This window comes from Mustelus asterias, chromosome 6 (genome assembly GCF_964213995.1).
Source record: "Mustelus asterias chromosome 6, sMusAst1.hap1.1, whole genome shotgun sequence".
Taxonomy (NCBI): domain Eukaryota; kingdom Metazoa; phylum Chordata; class Chondrichthyes; order Carcharhiniformes; family Triakidae; genus Mustelus; species Mustelus asterias.
The window spans coordinates 93,081,174-93,103,864 of NC_135806.1; the positions used below are offsets into that span (position 1 = coordinate 93,081,174).

A 22,691-nucleotide genomic window follows, 5' to 3' on the forward strand; every position below is an offset into this window, starting at 1 on the left:
TTAATAAAAGCTTCCTAGTGGGTCACTTGAATCATACCTGGAGTGAAACACCTTGGCCGGGATTCTCCCAAACAAATTCTAAGTCCCCAATTCACATGAAACAGCTGCAACTCCTGCTGTTTTTTTAAATGGGATTTTCAGATTGAATCTCCCACACTCTGTGAATCACAGAGTGCCCGAGCAGGATTTCCTCTGAAAATCAAGGGGGGGGGGGCATATTCCCATCCAAGAGGCCGGCAGCATAGCGCTCAGCGGCTACTGCACATGTGCCGATCTGTCAGCGCCGAGATTGGTGCATGTGCAGTGGCTCCGCACTGCCAGCCTACCAATCACTGGCCCTCTGACCCCACCCCACCCCCCCAATCACCATCCTCCCACTCTCTGCCACCAATCCCAGTATATACCAGTGATAAGGAAGGACTGTAGAAAAAGAGATAATCAGCCATGGATATCTAAGGAAATAAAGGAGGGTATCAAATTGAAAGAAAATGTATACAAAGTGGCAAAGATTAGTGGGAAACTAGAGGATTGGGAAATCTTTAAAGGTCAACAGAAAGCCACGAAAAAAGCTATAAAGAAAGGTAAGATGGATTATGAGAGTAAACTAGCTCAGAATATAAAAACAGATAGCAAAAGTTTCTACAAATATATAAAACGAAAAAGAGTGGCTAAAGTAAACATTGGTCCTTTAGAGGATGAGAAGGGGGATGTAGTAACTGGAAATGTGAAAATGGCTGAGGCATTGAACAGATATTTTGTGTCGGTCTTCACAGTGGAAGACACAAATAACATGCCAAAAATTGATGACAGGAAGGCTATGGCAGATGAGGACCTAGAAACTATTATCATGAAAGAGGTAGTGTTGGGCAAGTTAATGAGGCTAAAGGTAGATAAGTCTCCTGGCCCTGATGGAATGCATCCTAGGGTACTAAAAGAGATGGCGAGGGAAATAGCAAATGCACTCGTGGTAATTTACCAAAATTCACTGGACTCTAGGGTGGTTCCCGCAGATTGGAAAACAGCAAATGTGATGCCATTGTTTAAAAAAGGAGGTAGACAATAGGCGGGTAACTATCGGTCGGTTAGCTTAACTTCTGCAGTAGAGAAAATGCTTGAATCTATCATCAAGGAAGAAATAGCGAGACATCTGGATATAAGTTGTCCCATTGGTAAGACACAGCATGGGTTCATGAAGGGAAGGTTATGTTTGACTAATTTGGTGGAATTCTTTGAGAACATTACATGCGCAGTGGACAATGGGAGACCTGTGGATGTGGTGTATCTGGATTTCCAGAAGGCATTTGACAAAGTGCCACACCAAAGACTGCTACATTAGATAAAGGTGCATGGTGTTACGTGTAATGTATTAGCATGGATAGAGGATTGGTTAACTAACAGAAAGCAAAGAATGGGGGTAAATGGGTGTTTTTCTGGTTAGCGATCAGTGACTAGTGGTGTGCCTCAGGGATCAGTGTTGGGACCGCAATTGTTTACAATTTACATAGATGATTTGGAATTGGGAACCAAGTGTAGTGAGTCAAAATTCGCAGATGACACTATGATGAGTGGCAAAGCAAAGTGTGCAGAGACGCTGAAAGTCTGCAAAGGGATATAGATAGTCTAAGTGAGTGTGCAAGGGTCTGGCAGATGTGAGGTCATCCATTTTGGTAGGAATAACAGCAAAATGGACTATTATTTAAATGGTAAAAAATTGCAGCATGCTGCTGTGCAGAGGGACCTGAGTGTCCTTGTGCAAGGATCACAAGGAGTTGGTTTGCAGGTGCAGCAGGTAATTAAGAAGGCAAATGGAATTTTGTCCTTCATTGCTAGAAGGATGGAGTTTAAAAACAGCTAGGTTATGTTGCAGCTGTATAAGATGCTGGTGAGGCCAACCTGGAGTACTGTGTACAGTTTTGGTCTCCGTACTTGAGGAAGGATATACTGGCACTGGAGGGGGTGCAGAGAAGATTCACTAGGTTGATTCCGGAGTTGAGAGGATTGGCTTATGAGGAGAGACTGAGTAGACTGGGGTTATACTCATTGGAATTCAGAAGAATGAGGGGAGATCTTATAGAAACATAAAAGATTATGAAGGGAATAGATAAGATAGAAGCAGGGAAGTTGTTTCCACTGGCGGGTGAAACTAGAACTAGGAGGCATGGCCTCAAAATAAGAGGGAGCAGATTTAGGGGTTGTGAATCTGTGGTATTCCCTGCCCAGTGAAGCAGTTGAGGCTACCTCATTGTATGTCTTTAAGGCAAGGATAGATAAATGATTGAACAGTAAAGGAATTAAGGGTTATGGTGCGCGGGCGGCTAAGTGGAGCTGAGTCCACGAAAAGATCAGCCATGATCTTATTGAATGGCGGAGCAGGCTCGAGGGGCCAGATGGCCTACTCCTGCTACTGGTTCTTATGTTCCTATGCCGAATACAGAGTGGCAGCAGGGCCCCCCACCTCCACCAATCGGCCCCCCAATAGGCTCCACCCCCTTGGCACACCCGATGCCCAGTGGGCAGTGCCAAAGTCCCCCTTGAGCATTGCTTGTTTGCTCCTTGGGCAGTGCAAGGGAGCCAGGCTGGGGCTGGCATTCACCCTTACCCCACACTGCCTGGGGGGGCCTCCATGGCCTCTGTTCCCACCAGCAGGGTCGGACCGCCTGTTCCCCATTAGTGGGGAGCAATAGTAAACTCTGCTGGAGTGAACCACTCCTGGCTGGAGGGGAGACACTAGCAGGCCCGGAGACTTCAGTCCGGGGCCCACTAATGGGATGGAAATTCAAATTTAACTATTGAAATGGCACTACAAATCTTGGCCTCGGAGACGCACAGAGGCTGTGGCATCAGTGAGAAGCCCGCGAAACGGCCTCCGCTAATGTCTCCCAGCCTGTTGTGCCTCTAAAGCAGTGCAGCAGGCTGGGAGAACTGCCCCCGTAATGTTCATCCTAATGCCAGAATCAAATGTTAAAGTTGGGATCTAGGTTAACTTCATAATATATCTGATCTGGTCCTTAACAAGCCACAGTGCAGGTTGAAGGCTGGATCCTGAGTGACAAGGGCTGCCCCTCCAGACCTAGTTGGTAAAATCAAAGATTCAACCCAGATCACAGCAGAAGAACTTAACAATGCAGTGCATGGCTCCACCAGAGCCATCATCAAACAAACCACTGGCCTGTTGAAAATGCACTTCCCCTGCCTTGACAGATCTGGAAAGTCTCTGCAGTGCGTACCACAGAGAGGATCACAAATAGTTGTGGCATGCTGTGTACTGCACAATGTAACTATGCGATGCAGATAAATACTGCAAGAGGAAGAGCGGGTACAGTAGGTCACCTCCTCAGATAAGGATGAATTCGATGTGCCTGAGGAGGCAGCCATGAATACATATGTGCATTTGCTGGGTGCTAGGGCCATCAGGAGAAGTACATGAGATACCAGGGAAAACCCATCACATAGTAGCTTCATGTAACCATGGTCCCAACGTCATAACTCTATTTCCAACTTTGAACATAGACCAACCCCTGCCAGCCTCCCTGCTGCAGCTTTCTCCAGACCTGCATCCGCTGTCACATCGAAGAGAAAAAGGAGCAGCGCTTTGTCACACATATTTGCTAGTTCGTACTTTTGCTCCTTTTGGACATATATCAATCAGCCTACCAAAACTTAGAAATTCAATCTTGCACCATCCTTCCAGAACCTTAAGTTAATCTATAACATTTCAATTAGCCTTGCTGAAAGTGATCTCAGACAATCTCTCTTAAAAGCCACAGAAAGAAGGGCCAGCTGAGCCAGCAAGTTCAGCATTGTCCCATAGATTGTCAAGTACAAAACTTGACACTAACATGAACATTCAATAAAGAGCAAACACTAACACAGAACATTGTTTCTTCCACAACAACAGCAATGTCCCTAACTCCCCTGTAACTATCAATGCATGCAAACCATTAGATGTGCCAGTACGTTTAGCTCTCTGACTGGCTAGTCCCAACAAATGACAATAATATACACATGAATAAATTGAAACCAATGTGATATGCAACATTTACAAGTGACACTTCAATTTGAAAAACATCTGTTCCACTTTTGTGCTCTTAAATCTTATGTTAATGGCAATGGAGTTGGGCAGAAAAGTTGTGGCCATGATGCAATATACTTGCCCAGGAGGCTCCTTTATAGCCTGTCTGTGCCTGCTGTACGGTCAGCTGACAGCAGATTTCACCAATGAAAAGCTTCCCTTGCCTTGTGATCATATGTATCACTGTGCCTCCTGCTGGCACCTCAAATTTTAATTTGAATCGCATGGGAGCCAGCATGAGGAGAGAAACATAGAAAACATAGAAAATAGGAGCAGGAGGAGGCCAATTGGCCCTTCAAGCCTGCTCCACCGTTCATTACGATCATGGCTGATCATCCAACTTAATAGCCTAATCCTGCTTTTTCCCCATAACCTTTGATCCCATTTGCCCCAAGTGCTATATCCAGCCGCTTCTTGAATGCATTCAGTGTTTTGGCATCAGCTACTTGCTGTGTTAATGAAATTCACAGGCTCGCCACTCTTTGGGTGAAGAAATGTCTCCTCACCTCGGTCCTAAATGGTCTACGCTGAATCCTCAGACTGGAAACCCTGGTTCTGGACTCCCCAACATCGGAAACATCTTCCCTGCATCTATCCGGTCTAGACCTGTTCGAATTTTATAAGCCTCTATGAGATCCCCCCTCATTTGTCTGAATTCCAGCAAAAACAATCCTAACCTCGTTAATCTCTCCTTATACATCAGTCCCATCATCCCCTGACTCAGCCTGGTAAATCTTCGCTGCCCTCCCTCGAGAGCAAGAACACCCTTCCTCAGAAAAGGAGACCAAAACTGCACACAATACTCTAGGTGTGGCCTCACCAAGGCCCTGTATAGTTGCAACAACATATCCCTGCTCCTGTACTCGAAACCTCTCGCAATGAAGCGCTACCCACTTCTGGTTCCACCATCAAGAACGATGCATGATAGATAAAATACTACCCACTGTTTTCAGGTGCCCAGTAAGTCATGGAAATTTCCTAGAATGTATTGCTCCTGTCACTTAGGGACAGATCAGATGTAGCATTAGGTAAAAAGGTAGGGAATGCACATTTTCAATATTTTTTCTATGTATTCAGCATTGCTGCTTCACAGCTCCAGGGACCTGGGTTCGATTCCCGGCTTGAGTCACTGTCTGTGTGGAGTTTGCACATTCTCCTCGTGTCTGCGTGGGTTTCCTCCGGGTGCTCCGGTTTCCTCCCACAGTCCAAAAATGTGCGGGTTAGGTTGATTGGCCATGCTAAGAATTGCCCTTAGTGTCCTGAGATGTGTAGGTTAGAGGGATTAGTGGGTAAATGTGTAGGGATATGGGGGTAGGGCCTGGGTGGGATTGTGGTCGGTGCAGACTCGATGGGCCGAATGGCCTCTTTCTGTACTGTAGGGTTTCTATGATTTCTATGATTCAGTCAAAGGATGTGGGCGTTGCTGGCAAGGCCAGCATTTATCGTCTATTCCGAATTGCGCTTGACAGTGGTGGTGAGCCTGAGTAGCATCTTCTTCCTTCATAAAAACAGATGCAAAGTATTCATTTAATAGCTCAGCTATGTCCTCTGCCTCCATGTGTAAACTCCCATTCTGGTCTCTCATCATCACTACTTCTTCTACCACCCTTTTACTATTTATATACCTATGGAAGGCTTCAGGTTTCCCATGTATATTAGCTGCCAGTCTATTTTCGTACTCTCTCTTTGCTTCTCTTACTTGCTTCTTCACCTCCCCTCTGAATCTTCTACGTTCACTCTGGTTCTCAATTGTAGTTTCTACCTAACACCTGTCATAAGCATACTTTTAACTCTTTATCTTAACCTCCATCTCCTTTGACACTCAGAGAGCTATGGATTTGTTTGCCCTATCTTTCGATTTTGAGGGAATATACCTTGACTGTGTCAGAATCATCTCTCTTTGAAAGTAACCTATTGATCACATACTGTTTTTCCTGCCAACCTTTGACTCAATTTATTCGGCCCAGATCTGTTCTTACCCCATTGGAGTTGGCTTTCCTCCAGTTAATTGTTCTTATTCTGGACAGTGTTTTGTCCTCCTCCATAGTCAGCTTAAAGCTATGATCACTGTCCCCTAAATGTTTGTCTACTGACACTTGATTTACTTGGTGCAGCTCATTTCCAAGAACCAGGTCTAGTGGTGCTTCCTTCCTCACTGGACTGGAAACATACTGAAGAAAATGTTCCTAAACACACGCTAAGAACTCTGCTCTTTACACTAATGCTCTTCCAGTCTATAATTTTTGCAACTCTTATTTCCTTGCAAATTTATTCCTCTACACCTCTCTCACCAGTTGATGGCCTCTCGACTACTTCAAGCAATATAATTGCACTGTTTTTGTCTGGCTAAATAGATTCTGCCTTTGACCCCTCTACGCCAACCCTTTTCTTGAGCATTGCAATGCTTTCCTTATTCAATACCACCACTCCTCCTCCTTTTCTTCCTTTCCTATCTTTCCTGAACACCTGCATAGTTAAATCAGAATAGTTAAATCCAATCCCCTCGTTCTTTGAGCCAGTCTCTGTTATGGCCACAACATCATAATTCCAGTTGGCAATCTGTACCTGTTACTCACCAATCGTATTTATCATACTCTATGCATTCACATACATGCACAGTAACTCTGATTTAGATTATTATTTTCTCCTTTACTTTAACCCATCTACTAACTTACTATTTTCTACTCCAGTGCTATCTTATCTTTCCCAATATTCTGTGCCCTTTGGTATTCCTCTCTGATCTTACCTCTTGGTTCCCAGGCCCCTGCCAAATTGTATTGAGCCTTGGTGAGACCACACTTGAAATGCTGTGAACCAGTCTGGTGTCCATATTATGAAGAGGATTTAGAGCCAGTGAAGAAAGCACATAAAATAATTACTAGAATGATTCCAGAACCCAACGTCCCCTCTTTTTTTTATTGCATTCGTTTAAGTGCACTATATATTTAATTTTTTGCATGGTCACACAAGCACATTACCTTAAAGGGGACAACCTGTGCATGAACTTTGAGGTTGATGCACAATCGCACATGTGCGCAATTTAGAGGGAACTGATCAGCATGTAAGAGAGGATTAAGGAGTGAACTGAATTAAGTTTTTAAGACTATGAAAGGAGTTGACAGGGCAAATGCAGAGAAGTTGGGTGAGATATTAGCCCGTCCCTGAAAAAAAGGCGTAGGGATCACAGTAAATGATCAACCTATGCCCTTTCATTACGTTGCAGGTGACAAAGTAAACTCATACTGCCTACAACTTTACATGATTGCTGCATACAGTCAGCACAGCCCATAATGTTCATTTACTGCTTGCATTTTAGCAGAACACCTGATATCACCAAGTGGCTAGCATTTTTTAAAGGCAGCTTGCACCTCTGAAATGTGAGGCACATTACAACTGCAAGAAGTGGTGGGAGTCATTTGAAAATTCCATCTGTGCTCTGTACTTTGAGCAATGCCTGAGCATGTGAGAGAGCATGCACCATGGTTTTCATACACTACACTGAAGGTCTTCATGAAAGAGGTGGACAGAGAGAAAGATGTCCTCTATTCACTCTAGGAGTAAGAAGTCATTCACATAATGCTTGGGGGGTGCAATGGGAGGAAGTGAAAAGAGATAACAACAATGTCAGGAGTGTTAGCACCAAGAGCATAGATGCAGTGACACATTTTTTGCATAACAGCAGGCAGCAAAGGACTGAAGGGGAGCAAAGTGCTTTAATGTATTACCCCCCCATGGAGGAGACATTACTATCCATCATGGAAAGAGCTATCAGTGAGATCGTACCCACAGGTAGGTAGAAGTGATCAATGATGAGGGCATCTGCATACCTAATCCATTTTTCTCTCATTCCTCTGTTTATTCTGGCTTCGAAACTTCAGGTGATGTAAAATGCAATTGTTGTTTTCTCTTCTCTCACAACTCAACCTTGTCACTTTTTCATTTCAGATTCTCAATAACTGGAGCCTTGCAAGTCAATGGAGGCAGAAGAAGAAGCTAGTGGTGAAGTTGGCGAGACACCAACACAATCTTGCAGTTGCAGCCACTTGCTCAGGGATAGCCATTGACATAGTAACCTGGATTTTACAGGGCATCATGGTCCTCACTCCTCCCCCAGCTAAAAAGTCAGTTCAGAGCCGACAACTGACCACCACTTCGTCCCACTGCATGTAAAATATCGGCTGCAGCAGTTTGACTTCCTCAAGTAGCCATTAATTGGGAACACAAGGACCCCGGGCAGCCCAAAACCACCCAGCCCTGGTAAAACTTTGGACAGATTAAGGGGTGGGCAGATAGGTGGTGGAAAAGCCACCAACTGGAATGTACTTGCTCACCCCGGCTTCAAACCTAAAATCCAGCACAGCATGTACTTAGAGGCTGGGATGGAGGAGGAACCTGCACGTGAAGACACTAAGGTCACAACTGCCTAGGAGCCAGGGCAGGGATAAAAACAGTTCAGATGCTAGATCACCAGAGATTAAGGTTGCACACTGATTCTGCTAGTCAGAATGCAGATGATCATTTCAATAAAACAAGGTTTAAGAATAGGCTGATGATTGTAAATAACAAGTTTCTTGGTGCACTGGAAAACGTGCAAGTCAAAGAACATGAAGGAATCCCACACTAACTTGGCATTGGGATTTGCACATACTATGGAGCCAATCCTTTCCAACCGTAAAATGAGTGCTTACCTCCATCAGCTCAGCTATGGAACACACCATGATGCAGCTTACACTACTGATAGCTGATGTCAAAGCTTCCATTGCAGCACAAACTGCTTCCACCAAAGGTTTGAGTGGTGCATTGGAAGCTAAGACTGCTGACTTTCAAGTTCAGGCTGCTGCCTTCATGGCACAGGAAACCATTGGTCAAATTTGATTCCAGGGTGTCACAGTTATTTTAACTTCAAATAGATAAAGGAAAGGATTAGTGTTGCAAGTTCATTTTTTATTGGGAATTGCTTAAGGTGGAAACCAGGTTATGATGTGGAGATGCCGGCGTTGGACTGGGGTGGGCACAGTAAGAAGTCTCACAACGCCAGGTTAAAGTCCAACAAGTTTATTTGGAATCACGAGCTTTCAGAGCACTGCTCCACCATCAAGTGAGTGGAGAGGTAGGTTTCACAAACACGGCATATATAGACAAAGGGCCCTATTTTACCATTTTGATTCTAAGTGCTAGATGGACTTGAAACTGGGAGTGATTCAGATCTGACTTTTAGACCCGTACTGTTATCCTTTTGTATATTGGTCCTTTATTCAAAACTAATCAGCCTTCACTAATAATGATCTCTTATTTAACCTGGTTTCAGTAAGAAGTCTCACATCAGGTTAAAGTCCAACAGGTTTGTTTAGAATCACGAGCTTTCAGAGCACTGCTCTTTCATCAAGTGAGTGGAGAGGTAGGTTTCACAAACACGGCATATATAGACAAAGGGCCCTATTTTACCATTTTGATTCTAAGTGCTAGATGGACTTGAAACTGGGAGTGATTCAGATCTGACTTTTAGACCCGTACTGTTATCCTTTTGTATATTAGTCCTTTATTCAAAACTAATCAGCCTTCACTAATAATGATCTCTTATTTAACCTGGTTTCAGTAAGAAGTCTCACATCAGGTTAAAGTCCAACAGGTTTGTTTAGAATCACGAGCTTTCAGAGCACTGCTCCTTCATCAAGTGAGTGGAGAGGTAGGTTTCACAAACACGGCATATATAGACAAAGACACTATGCAAGATAATGGTTGGAATGTGAGTCTTTTCAGTACCTGTAAAGACTCGATTACCTGAGAAGACTCACATTCTGACCACTACCTTGCAATTGTGTCTTTGGGCCCAATTTTACCATCAAGTTGCTTCCGTTTTTGGACACGAAAACGTGGTAAAGTCGGGCATGAGGCGACCCAAATGCACTCTGCCTGAAAAAATATCAGCGATTCCGAATCGCGCTGCACAAGTTTGTGGGTGGGGCTTAACGCACCTTAAATCCTGCAGCTCCAATCAGCGACTCCAACTGTGCACGTGCAGAAAAAAATGATAGAATGCCTCTCCCCTGCTACATCCCTCCCGGGCCGGATAATGCCTCCCCCTAGCCCCCACAACATTACTGCCTCCCTTATACCCCCAGCCCCTTGCCGTCCAGACCGATCACAGGCCTCTCCCCCCCCAACGATCTCAGGCAGAGTGGCAATGGACCTCTCCCCCCATCGATCTCAGGCAGAGTGGCAGCAAATACCCCCTTCCCCCTCACTGATCTCAAGCAGAGAGCCGTCAGACCCATCGCCCCCGCCCCACCCCCACCCCACCGATCTCAAACAGAGAGCCACAGAAACACGGCACTTACTTCCTCACTAACTGAAGCGCCCGAATCGGACTTTTGTAGAGCATGTCTGTTTCACGCCAATTCTGAATGGGCGAATGTGGTGGTAAAGGGGAAGTGCCAGTAAGGTTGGGTGTGCAGCCCATTAAGTCAATTTAAACGCATGCAAATACATTTAAATAGCCATCGTGCCTGTTTCGGGCGCGATCCCGATCATTTTCGAGCCTTGGTAAAGGGGGAACCGACACGGAGGCGGGCACAGATCACGCTACTCACCTCATGCTCGGCTTTACCAAGTTTTCACGCCTGAAAACGGACGCAACTTGATGGTAAACTCCGGCCCAAAGACACAATTACAAGATAGTGGTCAGAATGGGAATCTTTTCAGGTAATCAAGTCTTTACAGGTACTGAAAAGACTTGCATTCCAACCATTATCTTGCAATTGTGTCTTTGTCTCTATATGCTGAGTTTGTGAAACCCATCTCTCCACTCACTTGATGAAGGAGCAGTGCTCTGAAAGCTCGTGATTCTAAACAAACCTGTTGGACTTTAACCTGATGTGAGACTTCTTACTGAAACCAGGTTAAATAAGAGATCATTATTAGTGAAGGCTGATTAGTTTTGAATAAAGGATCAATATACAAAAAGATAACAGTAGTGTAACTCATGTTAGATTTTTTAATATGCTTGTTGAAGTATATTTATTCATCTCACACAAACTCACAGTTTGTGTCAACAAACTGTACATGGCTGTGGTGGACAATATCATATGGTTCAACAGCCTAATAAAGGAACAAGAACTGCTACACTGAATGGCAATTCCAAATGTTAGCAGATTACACAAACAGACATAAACAACTGATAGTGGGATGAATGAAATTGGAAGTCATTTTGGTAAAGAGGGAATGTTATGGGGAGAAGACAACTAGATTGGGAAAGACAGGTTGAGAGGTGAAAAGGAAAAGCAGAGGCACTAAATATGGCCAAAAGGTACATGTGAAGACCCAACAAGCTGATGGTGGATAATAAACATCAAAAAGGTGGGACTTTCAACCCAAAGCGTAGCCAAAGAATTCACACCCCACAGGATGAAGTAAATCTTTAAAGGACCAAAAGATCTTGTCAACAATCCATCCAGATAAGTAGTCATGAGAAAGACTATAATGCCTTGAGGGAAGTTCATTGCAGTAGACAGTGGAAAGGACTCTAATGGAAGATTCCATTCAAACATATCTGAGGGGTGCAAGAAGTTGAGAAGACCTGAAGAAAGAAAGAGCGAGCTGCTAGTGCATGCCAGCCGTCCTGCCTGATCTGGATAGGTACTCACTACCTGTCGTGATTGTCTATTTTTGCTGTATAACTTAGACTTAGCTCCTCCAGTGGAATAACGGGTAGCAAGACTCCACCACTTGCCCCGGTCCATCAAAATCTCTTTCATTCCAGCACAAGTGGATATACTATACCAGGTCTCCTTTGGCCAGCCCTGAGTTCTAATGATGGTGTCCATTCTACTGTCACTCTAGCAGGTAGAAGACATGTCCTGTCAGCATCAGTGTCTCTCTCTCATGAAGAACAGCAGGCACCTCTAACCAGTCTTCTGTAGTACTTCTTTGCTGATGCTCTTTATGTGATGCACAAGATCTTATGTAGATAGTGCTAGTGAAAGATGTCCAACTTACCTTAGCCTTTCTGAACATGAACCTTCTGAGGTAGGGGAAATGGTTGACATCCTTGGCGTTCTGTTGTCCGATGGTAATGGGAGGGCCTTGTTGCCATCCAGTCATCATTACCTTTGACTTCACACAGCTAATGCGTTAACCAATCTTGGCGTTGCTACTCTCAAGACTAGTGGTCATGTTTTGGAGTGCATATGATTCTTCAGCCAGCAAGGCAAGTACGGCTGTGAAATCCAGGTACTGGTGCCACAGGATGCCAAAGTCTGCACCCATCATTGCCTTCTTCATGATGAAATGAGTGATCAAGTGGAAAAGGAATGGAGAGTGTATGAAGTCTTGCTGTACTCCTGTGATGATGCTGAAGAAGTCAGTGTTGCCCATACTTGTCTTGATGCAGCAGGTGCTGTCACAGTGTAAGGCTTAGCAGATGTTAATACATTACTCCAGGATGCCATACTTTCTTGCAATGTACTGGAGTGACTGTTCATGGATGCTATCAAAAGCCTTCTTGAAATCAATTAAGTTGGTAACAAATGGCTTCTGATATTCTAGGCTCAGCACTATGATTTCCTGAATGTAAAGATCTGCTCATTAAATAATCAGCTACCCCAGAAATCGCCCTGTTCTTTAGGAAAAGTATTGCCTACCTCTGCTTTTAATCTGTTGAAAGGTATAGTGCTGAGGACCTTGCCAGGTAATGACAGCAATGCTATGCCCTTTCAGTTGTTACAGTCACTGAGGTTCCTTTTCTTTGGCAGCTTGATAATTTTGCCTCCCTCCACTATCCAGGGCATCCTCCACAGTCCCGATTTGTTGTGATGATGTCCTTGCATGTTTCAACAGCTCTATTAGTATCTCATCAATCCCAGGTATCATGTTGTTCTTCAAGCTTTTGATGGCCCTTTGGCCCTCTGGTCATTTCTCCCAGGTTGAAATTCAGCAGCTGAGGTGTGATTCGGTCATCAAATTTGGATGTGGAGCTGAGGTTGGGCTGGTTAAGGAACTCCTTAAAGTTTTCTGTCCATGTGCCTCCTGCTCCACATCCATTAAAAGTGCTCAACTGTCCTTGCTGCTGATTGGTATAGTGATCTTGCTTCTTGCACCAGTCAACTCCCTTAAAATCCTGTAAGATATCTTAGAGTCTTTTCATTTGCTGTTTCTGCAGCCTCCCTGCCTTTTAACTCTATCCATCCTCATTTGGGTCTCCTGCAGCTCCTCTTCACAGCTTTATCCAATCTTCTGTACTTCTCATTGTCCCCTCATCTTTACTAGTTTCCTTTCATCAATCAACTCCTATGTTAGGTCAATGATCCATCATTCTTTGTTAGTTTCTCTCCTACACCCAATGATGACTTCTACACTCTCCTTAATCTGTCTTTTGAAGATTTCCCACTTTTCCTCAATATTGCCCACCCACTATTCCTCAATGTTGCCCACATTCAGTGGTGCTTCATAAGAGCAAGACAGGGCCAATCAGAAGTTGTCCAATCTGTCATTGGAACTTAGAAAATAGGAGCAGGAGTACGTCATTCAGCCCATTGAGCCTGCTCTGCCATTCAAACAAATCATTGATAATTTCACCCATTCAGCATCATTCACAAATCCTCAGATACTGAAGTGGTTCATGTCCAAAATGCAGCAAGACCTGGACAATATCCAGGCTTGGGATGGTAAGTAACTTCCATGCCACACAAGTGCGTGGTGATGAACATCTCCAACAAGAGAGAATCTAACCATCACCCCTTGACATTCAATGTTATTACGATCATGGAATCCCCTACAATCAACATCCTGAGGGTTACCATTGACCAGAAACTGAACTGGACCAACCATATAAATACTGTGGTTATAAGAGCCGGCCAGAAGCCAGGAGTCCTGCAGTAAGTAACTTACCTCCTGACTCCCCAAAGCTTGTTCACCGTCTACAAGGCACACGTCAGGAGTATGATGGAATACTCTCCCATTGCCTGGATCAATCACAGCTGTGTTTCTGGGTGGATTGCCTTGAATATCCCAATAAACGTTTGTAGGTCACATTCATTCAGACCACATTCAAATGCTAAGATGTCCTTGAAAATCCATTTGCAGATGAGGTGCAATATCCTCTCTTGGAGAATGCAAATCATGTTAAATGTATACACTTTTTCGAGAGAGGTCAAACTCTGGAGGCTGTACTGCCAGATCACTCCTTTGATCTTTACTGCTGATAATGTTGTTGGTCCAGCAATTGCACTAATTGTCCTTTTTGTCAAAACCTGCAACACTCAGCATCCACAGAGCTCCAAAAAGGTTTGCTTGATTTGAGTTGCATCGTCAGTAGGTTCTGAAGATCTTCATGAATTGGTAATTCTAGATTGGCTTTAGTGCAGTTAAACTCTTCCAACAGTTTTGCTTTCCAGTGCACATCTGGAGGTGGGACTTTAGACAGGACTGGGGCCATTGTAAAGTATTGATTTTAGTGTACCACTGAGTATCCTGATTTAACTCAGTTTATGCAACAAAACACTAGTAATACTACATAAATACTGAATAAACATATTAACATAATGCTAGAAATGAGTCTTACTGTTGTCTTATTATTTAAAGTATTGTCATGATGGCACAAAGGAAGCCATAAATAATACCTACAGTTGTCATACTTTAAAAGAAAAGAGTAAGAAGATAAACCACCCATTGATAACTAGATAATTTCATTAAATATTTGTCAATTTATAATGATAATACTAGAAATTAAAATAACAAATAAAAACATTTTTTTTTGGCTGAAAAATCAGTTTATGTAAGATATTCAAAGAACAAAGAAAATTACAGCACAGAAACAGGCCCTTCAGCCCTCCAAGCCTGCACTGACCATGCTGCCCAACTTAACTAAAACCCCCTAACCCTTCCGGGGACTATATCCCTCTATTCCCATCCTATTCGTGTACTTGTCAAGACACCCCTTAAAACTCACTACCGTATCCGCTTCCATTACCTCCCCCAGCAACGAGTTCCAGGTACCCACTACTCTCACTAAAAAATTAGCCACGTACATCTCCTTTAAACCTTGCCCCTCACACCTTAAACCTATGCCCCCTAGTAATTGACTCTTCTACCTTGGGAAAAAGCTTCTGACTATCCACTCTGTCCATACCTCTCATAATCTTGTAGACTTCTATCAGGTCTCCCCTCAACCTCCGTCGCTCCAGTGAGAACAAACCAAGTTTCTCCAACCTCTCCTCATAGCTATTGCCCTCCATACCAGGCAACATCCTGGTAAATCTTTTCTGTATCCTTTCCAAAGCCTCCACATCCTTCTGGTAGTGTGGCGACCAGAATTGAACACTATATTCTAAGTGCGGCCTAACTAAAGTTCTATAAAGCTGCAGCATGACTTGCCAATTTTTAAACTCAATACCCCAGCCGATGAAGGCAAGCCGTATGCCTTCTTGACTACCTTTTCCACCTGCATTGCCACTTTCAGTGACCTATGTACCTGTACACCCAGATCCCTTTGCTTGTCAATACTCTTAAGGATTCTGCCATTTACTGTATATTTCCTATCTGTATTAGACCTTCCAAAATGCATTACCTCACATTTGTCCGGATTAAACTCCATTTGCCATCTCTCCGCCCAAGTTTCCAACTGATCTATATCCTGCTGTATCCTCTGATGGACCTCATCGCTATCCTCAAATCCACCAACCTTTGTGTCATCCGCAAACTTACTAAGCAATCCAGTTACATTTTCCTCCAAATCATTTATATATATTACAAACAGCAAAGGTCCCAGTACTGATCCCTGAGGAACACCACTTGTCACAGCCCTCCATTCAGAAACACACCCTTCCACTGCTATCCTCTGTCTTCTTTGACCGAGCCAGTTTTGTATCCACCTTGCTAGCTCACCTCTGATCCCATGCGACTTTAACTTCTGCATCAGTCTGCCATGAGGGACCTTATCAAAGGCCTTATTCAAGTGGCCACTTGCTCAATTTAGCACAAAATACCTTTGTTACTGAGAAAATCACTAAATGACAGAAAAATAGTAGTACTAAATGATGTTGAATGATAGCAGTGAATGTCTATTTATCAGACTGGATGGAAGTTTACAATTGTGCTGCCCAAGGATCGGTATTACAATCTATGCTCTTTTTGATATATATTAATAATTTACACATGCAAACAGGACATAATTGCAAAGTTTGCAAATGGCACAAAACTTGGATGACTCAAAACCCGAAATGTAGTAAACAATGGAGAGGATAGTAATAAGCATAGAGAAGATATAGACAGACTGTTGAAATGGGAAGATACATGCAGTTCCCATTTAACCCGGGAGAAGTGATGCATTATTATAGGGTGAATAAAGAGAAGCAGAATATTGCATCCAGTTACAACCATTGCATTTTAGGAAGGCAGGGGGATCCTTGACGGGGTCCTCCTGCAAAGGAGATTTACCAGAATCATTCCAGAGATGGGGCATTTTAGATTCAAGGTTAGGTCGGAGAAGCTGGGATTGTTCTGCTTGGAACAAATGAGATGGAGGGCAGATATAGGTACAAAAGATTGAAACAGGTTTGGTTATAATCATAGAATCCCTATAGTGCAGGAGGAGGTCATTTGGCCCATCGAATCTGCACTGACTCTCTGGCGGAGTGTCTTACCCAGCCCCTCTCCCCTGCCATACATTCACCATGGCTAATCTATCTAACCTACACATCTTGGGACACTAAGGGGTGATTTAGCAAGGCCAATCCACATAAACTGCACACCTTTGGACTATGGACCACCACAGGGTGTTGGAAGCTGATTCAATAATAACTTTGAAAAGGCAATTTGATAATAACTTGAAAGAATAACACTCTGCATGCCTATACTGAATGATGTGATTGGATTTATTATTGTCACATAGTGAAAGGTGTTGTTTCTTGCGCGCTATACAGACAAAGCATATCGTTCACAGAGAAGGAAACAAGAGAGTGCACAATGTAGTGTTACAGTCATAGCTAAGGTGAAGAGAAAGATCAACTTAATGCAAGGTAAATCCATTCAAAAGTCTGACAGCAGCAGGGAAGAAGCTGTTCTTGAATCGGTTGGTACGTGACCTCAGGCTTTTGTAACTTTTTCCCGACGAAAGAAGGTGGAAGAGAGAATGTCCGGGGTGCGTGGGGTCCTTAATTATGCTGGCTGCTTTGCCGAGGCAGCGGGAAGTGTAGACAGAGTCAATGGATGGGAGGCAGGTTTGTGTGATGGATTGGGCTACATTCACGACCTTTTGTAGTTCCTTGCGGTCTTGGGCAGAGCAGGAGCTATGCCAAGCTCTGTTACAACCAGAAAAAATGCTTTCTATAGTGCATCTGTAAAAGTTGGTGAGAGTCGTAGCTGACATGCCAAATTTCCTGAAGTCTTCTGAGAAAGTAGAGGTGTTGGTGGGCTTTCTTAACTATAGCGTTGGCATGGGGAGGACCAGGACAAATTGTTGGTGATCTGGACACCTAAAAACGTGAAGCTCTCGACCCTTTCTACTTCGTCCCCATTGATGTAGACAGGGGCATGAACTCCTTTACGCTTCCTGAAGTCGATGACAATCTCTCATTTTGTTGACATTGAGGGAGAGATTATTGTCGGCGCACCAGTTCACCAGATTCTCTATCTCATTCCTGTACTCTGTCTCGTCAGTGTTTGAGATCCGACTCACTATGGTGGAGGGGAATTTGGCCACACAGTCATAGGTGTATAAGGCGTATAGTAGGGGGCTGAGAACACAGCCTTGTGGTGCATCGGTGTTGAGGAAGATTGTGGAGGAGGTGTTGTTGCCTATCCTTACTGATTGTGGTCTGCGAGTTAGGAAGTTTGGGATCCAGTCGCAGAGGGAGGTGCCGAGGCCCATGCCATGGAGTTTGGAAATGAGTTTTGTGGGAATAATGGTGTTGAAGGCTGAGCTGTAGTCAATAAATAGAAGTCTGACATAGGTGTCCTTGTTATCCAGGTGTTTCAAGGTTGAGTGCAGGGCCAGGGAGATGGCGTCTGCTGTGGGCGGTAGGCAAACTGTAGTAGATCCAGGTAGTTCGGGACGCTGGAATTGATTTGTGCCATGACTAGTCTTTCGAAGTACTTCATAATGATGGATATCAGAGCCACCGGCCAATAGTCATTAAGGTACACTGCTTGGTTTTTCTTAGGTACCGGGATGATGGTCATCTTCTTGAAGCAAATAGGACAGGAAATGGACAGCAAATGAAGCTAATTAGATTGCTCTTTTCCAGAGCCAACACAAGCACAATGGATTAACTGCATTCTTCACTGCTGTCTCATTTTATGGTTCCATGAAAGAAGGGATGGACAAGCCATCAACTCAAAAAGCAAATGCTCAGCCACCTAACTTCTGCAGTCCTGGAGGAAAAGCTCGGCACAACATCGTGGGCCGAAGGGCCTGTTCTGTGCTGTACTGTTCTAAAATGCAAGAAACCTAAACATGCAAAATCTGACTTTTTTGAAAAAGCTTAAATTGAAACAACCAGTGTACATAGCAATCAAATACCAATCAAAAGGACTCACCTTAAATTTTCCAACTCATATTTCAACTGTTTGTTCTCCGCTTTCAGTTTCTAGTGAACAGAATTAAAGCTTTATCTTAGCATGAAATATTAGAGATGAATATACATCAATCACCAGTGTTTCAAATGTCCCTATTTAATGTTTAGTTTTCACAAGATACAGCATTTCCCATAAGAGTGGCATGAACAAAGCAAACTTAGAAGTATTTCATTGGGCATGATGCAGGGGAAAAGGTAGGGTGTGATTCTCCCAGCCTACTGCGCTGCTTTAAATTGGAAGGAGGCATTCTTGGGGAAAAGTACCGAAGGAAAGTGGAGGATTTTCAAGGAATGTTTGTCTGGAGCTCTGCATGACAACGTTCCGATGAGACAGGGGGGTGTTGGTAGGGTACGGGAACCATGGTGCACGAAGGTTGTGATGAACCTGGTGAATAAGAAAAGAGAGGCGTACAGAAGGTTCAGAGAGCTAGGAGGTGTTAAGGATTTAGAGGAGTATACGGGATGTAGGAAGGAGCTTAAGAAGGAAATTAGGAGAGCGAGAAGGGGTCATGAGAAGGCCTTGGCGGGTAAGATTAAGGAGAATCCCAAGGCTTTCTACAAATATGTCAAGAGTAAAAGGATGAGATGTGAAGGCATAGGACCCTTAAAAGGTGAAGGGAGAAAAGTTTGTGCGGAACCGTTAGAAATGGCGGAGCTGCTTAATGAATACTTTACCTCGGTATTCACGGTGGAAAGGGATCTGGGTGGTTGTACTGCTGGTTTGCGGTGGACAGAAAGGATCGAGCATGTGGACATAAAGAAAGAGGATGTGTTGGAACTATTGAATGGCATCAAGGTTGGTAAGTCGCCGGGACCGGATGGGATGTACCCCAGGTTACTGTGGGAGGCGAGGGAGGAGATTGCGGAGCCTTTGGCGATGATCTTTGCATCGTCAATGGAGACGGGAGAGGTTCCGGAGGATTGCAGATGTGGTCCCTATATTCAAGAAAGGGAACAGGGACAGCCCGGGAAATTACCGACCGGTGAGTCTAACCTCAGTGGTTGGTAAGTTGATGGAGAGGATCCTGAGAGACAGGATTTATGATCATCTAAAGAAGTTTAGTATGATCAAAAGTAGTCAGCACGGCTTTGTCAAGGGCAGGTCGTGCCTTACGAGCCTGGTTGAGTTCTTTGAAAATGTGACCAAACACATTGACGAAGGAAGAGCGGTGGATGTGGTCTATATGGACTTCAGCAAGGCGTTCGATAAGGTCCCCCATGCAAGACTTCTTGAGAAAGTGAGAGGGCATGGGATCCAAGGGGCTGTTGCCTTGTGGATCCAGAACTGGCTTGCCTGCAGAAGGCAGAGAGTGGCTGTGGAGGGGTCTTTCTCTGCATGGAGGTCAGTGACCAGTGGAGTGCCCCAGGGATCTGTTCTGGGACCCTTGCTGTTTGTCATTTTCATAAATGACCTGGATGAGGAAGTGGAGGGATGGGTTGGTAAGTTTGCTGACGACACCAAGGTAGGTGGTGTTGTGGATAGTTTGGAGGGATGTCAGAAGTTGCAGCGAGACATAGATAGAATGCAAGACTGGGCGGAGAAGTGGCAGATGGACTTCAACCCGGATAAGTGTGTGGTGATCCATTTTGGCAGATCCAATGGGATGAAGCAGCAGTATAATATGAAGGGTACCATTCTTAGCAGTGTAGAGGATCAGAAGGACCTTGGGGTCCGGGTCCATAGGACTCTTAAATCGGCCTCGCAGGTGGAGGATGCAGTCAAGAAGGCGTACGGCGTACTGGCCTTCATTAATCGAGGGATTGAGTTTAGGAGTCGGGAGATAATGCTGCAGCTTTATAGGACCCTGGTTAGACCCCACTTGGAGTACTGCGCGCAGTTCTGGTCACCTCATTACAGGAAAGATGTTGAAGCCATTGAAAGGGTGCAGAGGAGATTTACAAGGATGTTGCCTGGATTGGGGGGCATGCCTTATGAGGATAGGTTGAGGGAGCTTGGTCTCTTCTCCCTGGAGAGACGAAGGATGAGAGGTGACCTGATAGAGGTTTACAAGATGTTGAGAGGTCTGGATAGGGTAGACTCTCAGAGGCTATTTCCAAGGGCTGAAATGGTTGCTACGAGAGGACACAGGTTTAAGGTGCTGGGGGGTAGGTACAGAGGAGATGTCAGGGGTAAGTTTTTCACTCAGAGGGTGGTGGGTGAGTGGAATCGGCTGACGTCGGTGGTGGTGGAGGCAAACTCGTTGGGGTCTTTTAAGAGACTTCTGGATTAGTACATGGGATTTAATGGGATTGAGGGCTATAGATAGGCCTAGAGGTGGGGATGTGATCGGCGCAACTTGTGGGCCGAAGGGCCTGTTTGTGCTGTGGCTTTCTATGTTCTATGTTCTATGTTCTTCGTAATCTACCCTCATCAATTAACTCTTGGGCTCCAGGTATTATTCTGATATATCTATGCTGTACTCTCATAAAAGCCTTATGTCCTTTCTAAGGTGTGGTGCCTAGAACCATTCAGAGTATGCCAAGTATGGTCTAACCAGGCCTTTGTATTTCTCAAGTATGACTTCTACCCTTTTGTGTTCTAGTCTTCTAGATATAAAGCCCAGCACTCCATATTGCAGTAACGTTTTTCATTATTTTTGTACATGTTCATGATTCTTTAATGATTTTTGTACTTGAACCCCCAATCATTTATAGTTTTTTATCATTTAGAAGTGCTCTATTTTATTCATTTTAGATACAGAATGAATAATCTCACATTTGCCTACATTGAAATCCATTTGCCAGTTTTTGCCCATTCACTTAATCCAGCAGTATCTTTGTAATTTCATGCTTTCACCTGCAAAGATTACAATGTTGTTTATCTGTGTAATTGGAAAATTTGAATATGTGGCTTTCTATCCCATCATCTAAGTTGTTAATAAATATGGTGAATAAATATAGATGTTTCCATGTCCTAATTTATCCAATATATCTTGGGCCAGGAGAGCTTCTAATTCCATCTAAGATGATTTGAAATTTAATTTATTTTCACAAAAATATGAAGACAATTTATATGGTTTCTTTCATTTTCTTTTTGTCAAAAAACATGAAAAGACAGAATACCTGTAAATCAATGTCCGCCATTGTAGGTTTTCCAGACTGTAGTTGCATTTGGCTGTTACAGCATTGCTCCTCAGAATTCAAGAATGATGAACTGTGGCAATTATTCATGGAAAGACCGCTATCTGGAAGATACTTGAGTGAACTTGTCCCAACCTAAACTATATTTTCAAAATATACATTTTAAAATTGATACTACATACACAATGTTAATAGATATGATTGGCATGCAATCCAGCAGAAGCAATATTACTAAACTGATTTGTAGCACATGTTTTGAAAGCCATTTGAAGTAGATATCGATGTGTAGACTCTGTCAGTTACTGAAAAAAATAAATCTACTATATACTGTGAAATTAATTATTCTAATCAGTCGATGCCTTTTTAAAATCTATTTCAGAAATGAATAATTTGAAGATGCTTACCATTTCAATATATTAAAAATAACATTGAACTGCAAAGATAAAACTATAAAAAAGGCACCTAACCAATTTAAAATAATTGTCATATTTATATAGTCTACATAATTGTCATAATCGCAAAGTGCAGCCTTAGGCGGCTGGGATTCACCCAGCCCACTAGCCCTTGGCGGGAATCCAGATGGCCCATTGAATCGGGCGTCGGGCCTAAAATGGGATTCCTTTCAGGCAGCAAACACTCCGCGGAGTGTAAGAAAAATCCAGCCAACATCTGCACCAATGTAAAAGTGAATTATTTTTCCTGATCTCAGGATTTTTACTCCTCAAAAGCAGGCTTTATGAATTTGTGTGCAAAGAAAAAAATTGATTCAGCTTTCTTCAGTAAGAAAGTAAAATGTTAAACTCATGGAATGGGGAATTTATCTGGTCATAATAATGTGAGCCAACGAGGGACAATTTTGTAAAGGCCTAGACCAATGAGCTGCATCAAGCACCCAACTGACATCTGGTTTTATGGAATTGAAGCCCAATTTGGAGTGAAACTTGGGCTGACATTATGGGACATGCTCT

The 22,691-nt window shown here is 43.6% G+C and overlaps 1 protein-coding gene across 1 annotated transcript in view; it reads right to left on the minus strand.

Annotated features, from left to right (window-relative positions):
• The window catches only part of LOC144495003 (uncharacterized), a 218,217-nt gene that overhangs the window by 171,249 nt on the left and 24,277 nt on the right, over positions 1-22,691 (minus strand). The window contains exons 2-3 of the mRNA XM_078214763.1: positions 21,706-21,827; positions 18,605-18,654 (exon numbers count right to left, since the gene is read on the minus strand). Of these exons, the coding sequence (XP_078070889.1) occupies positions 18,605-18,654; positions 21,706-21,813 (158 nt within the window). The 5' untranslated portion in view covers positions 21,814-21,827. The remainder of the gene's footprint in view (positions 1-18,604; positions 18,655-21,705; positions 21,828-22,691) is intronic.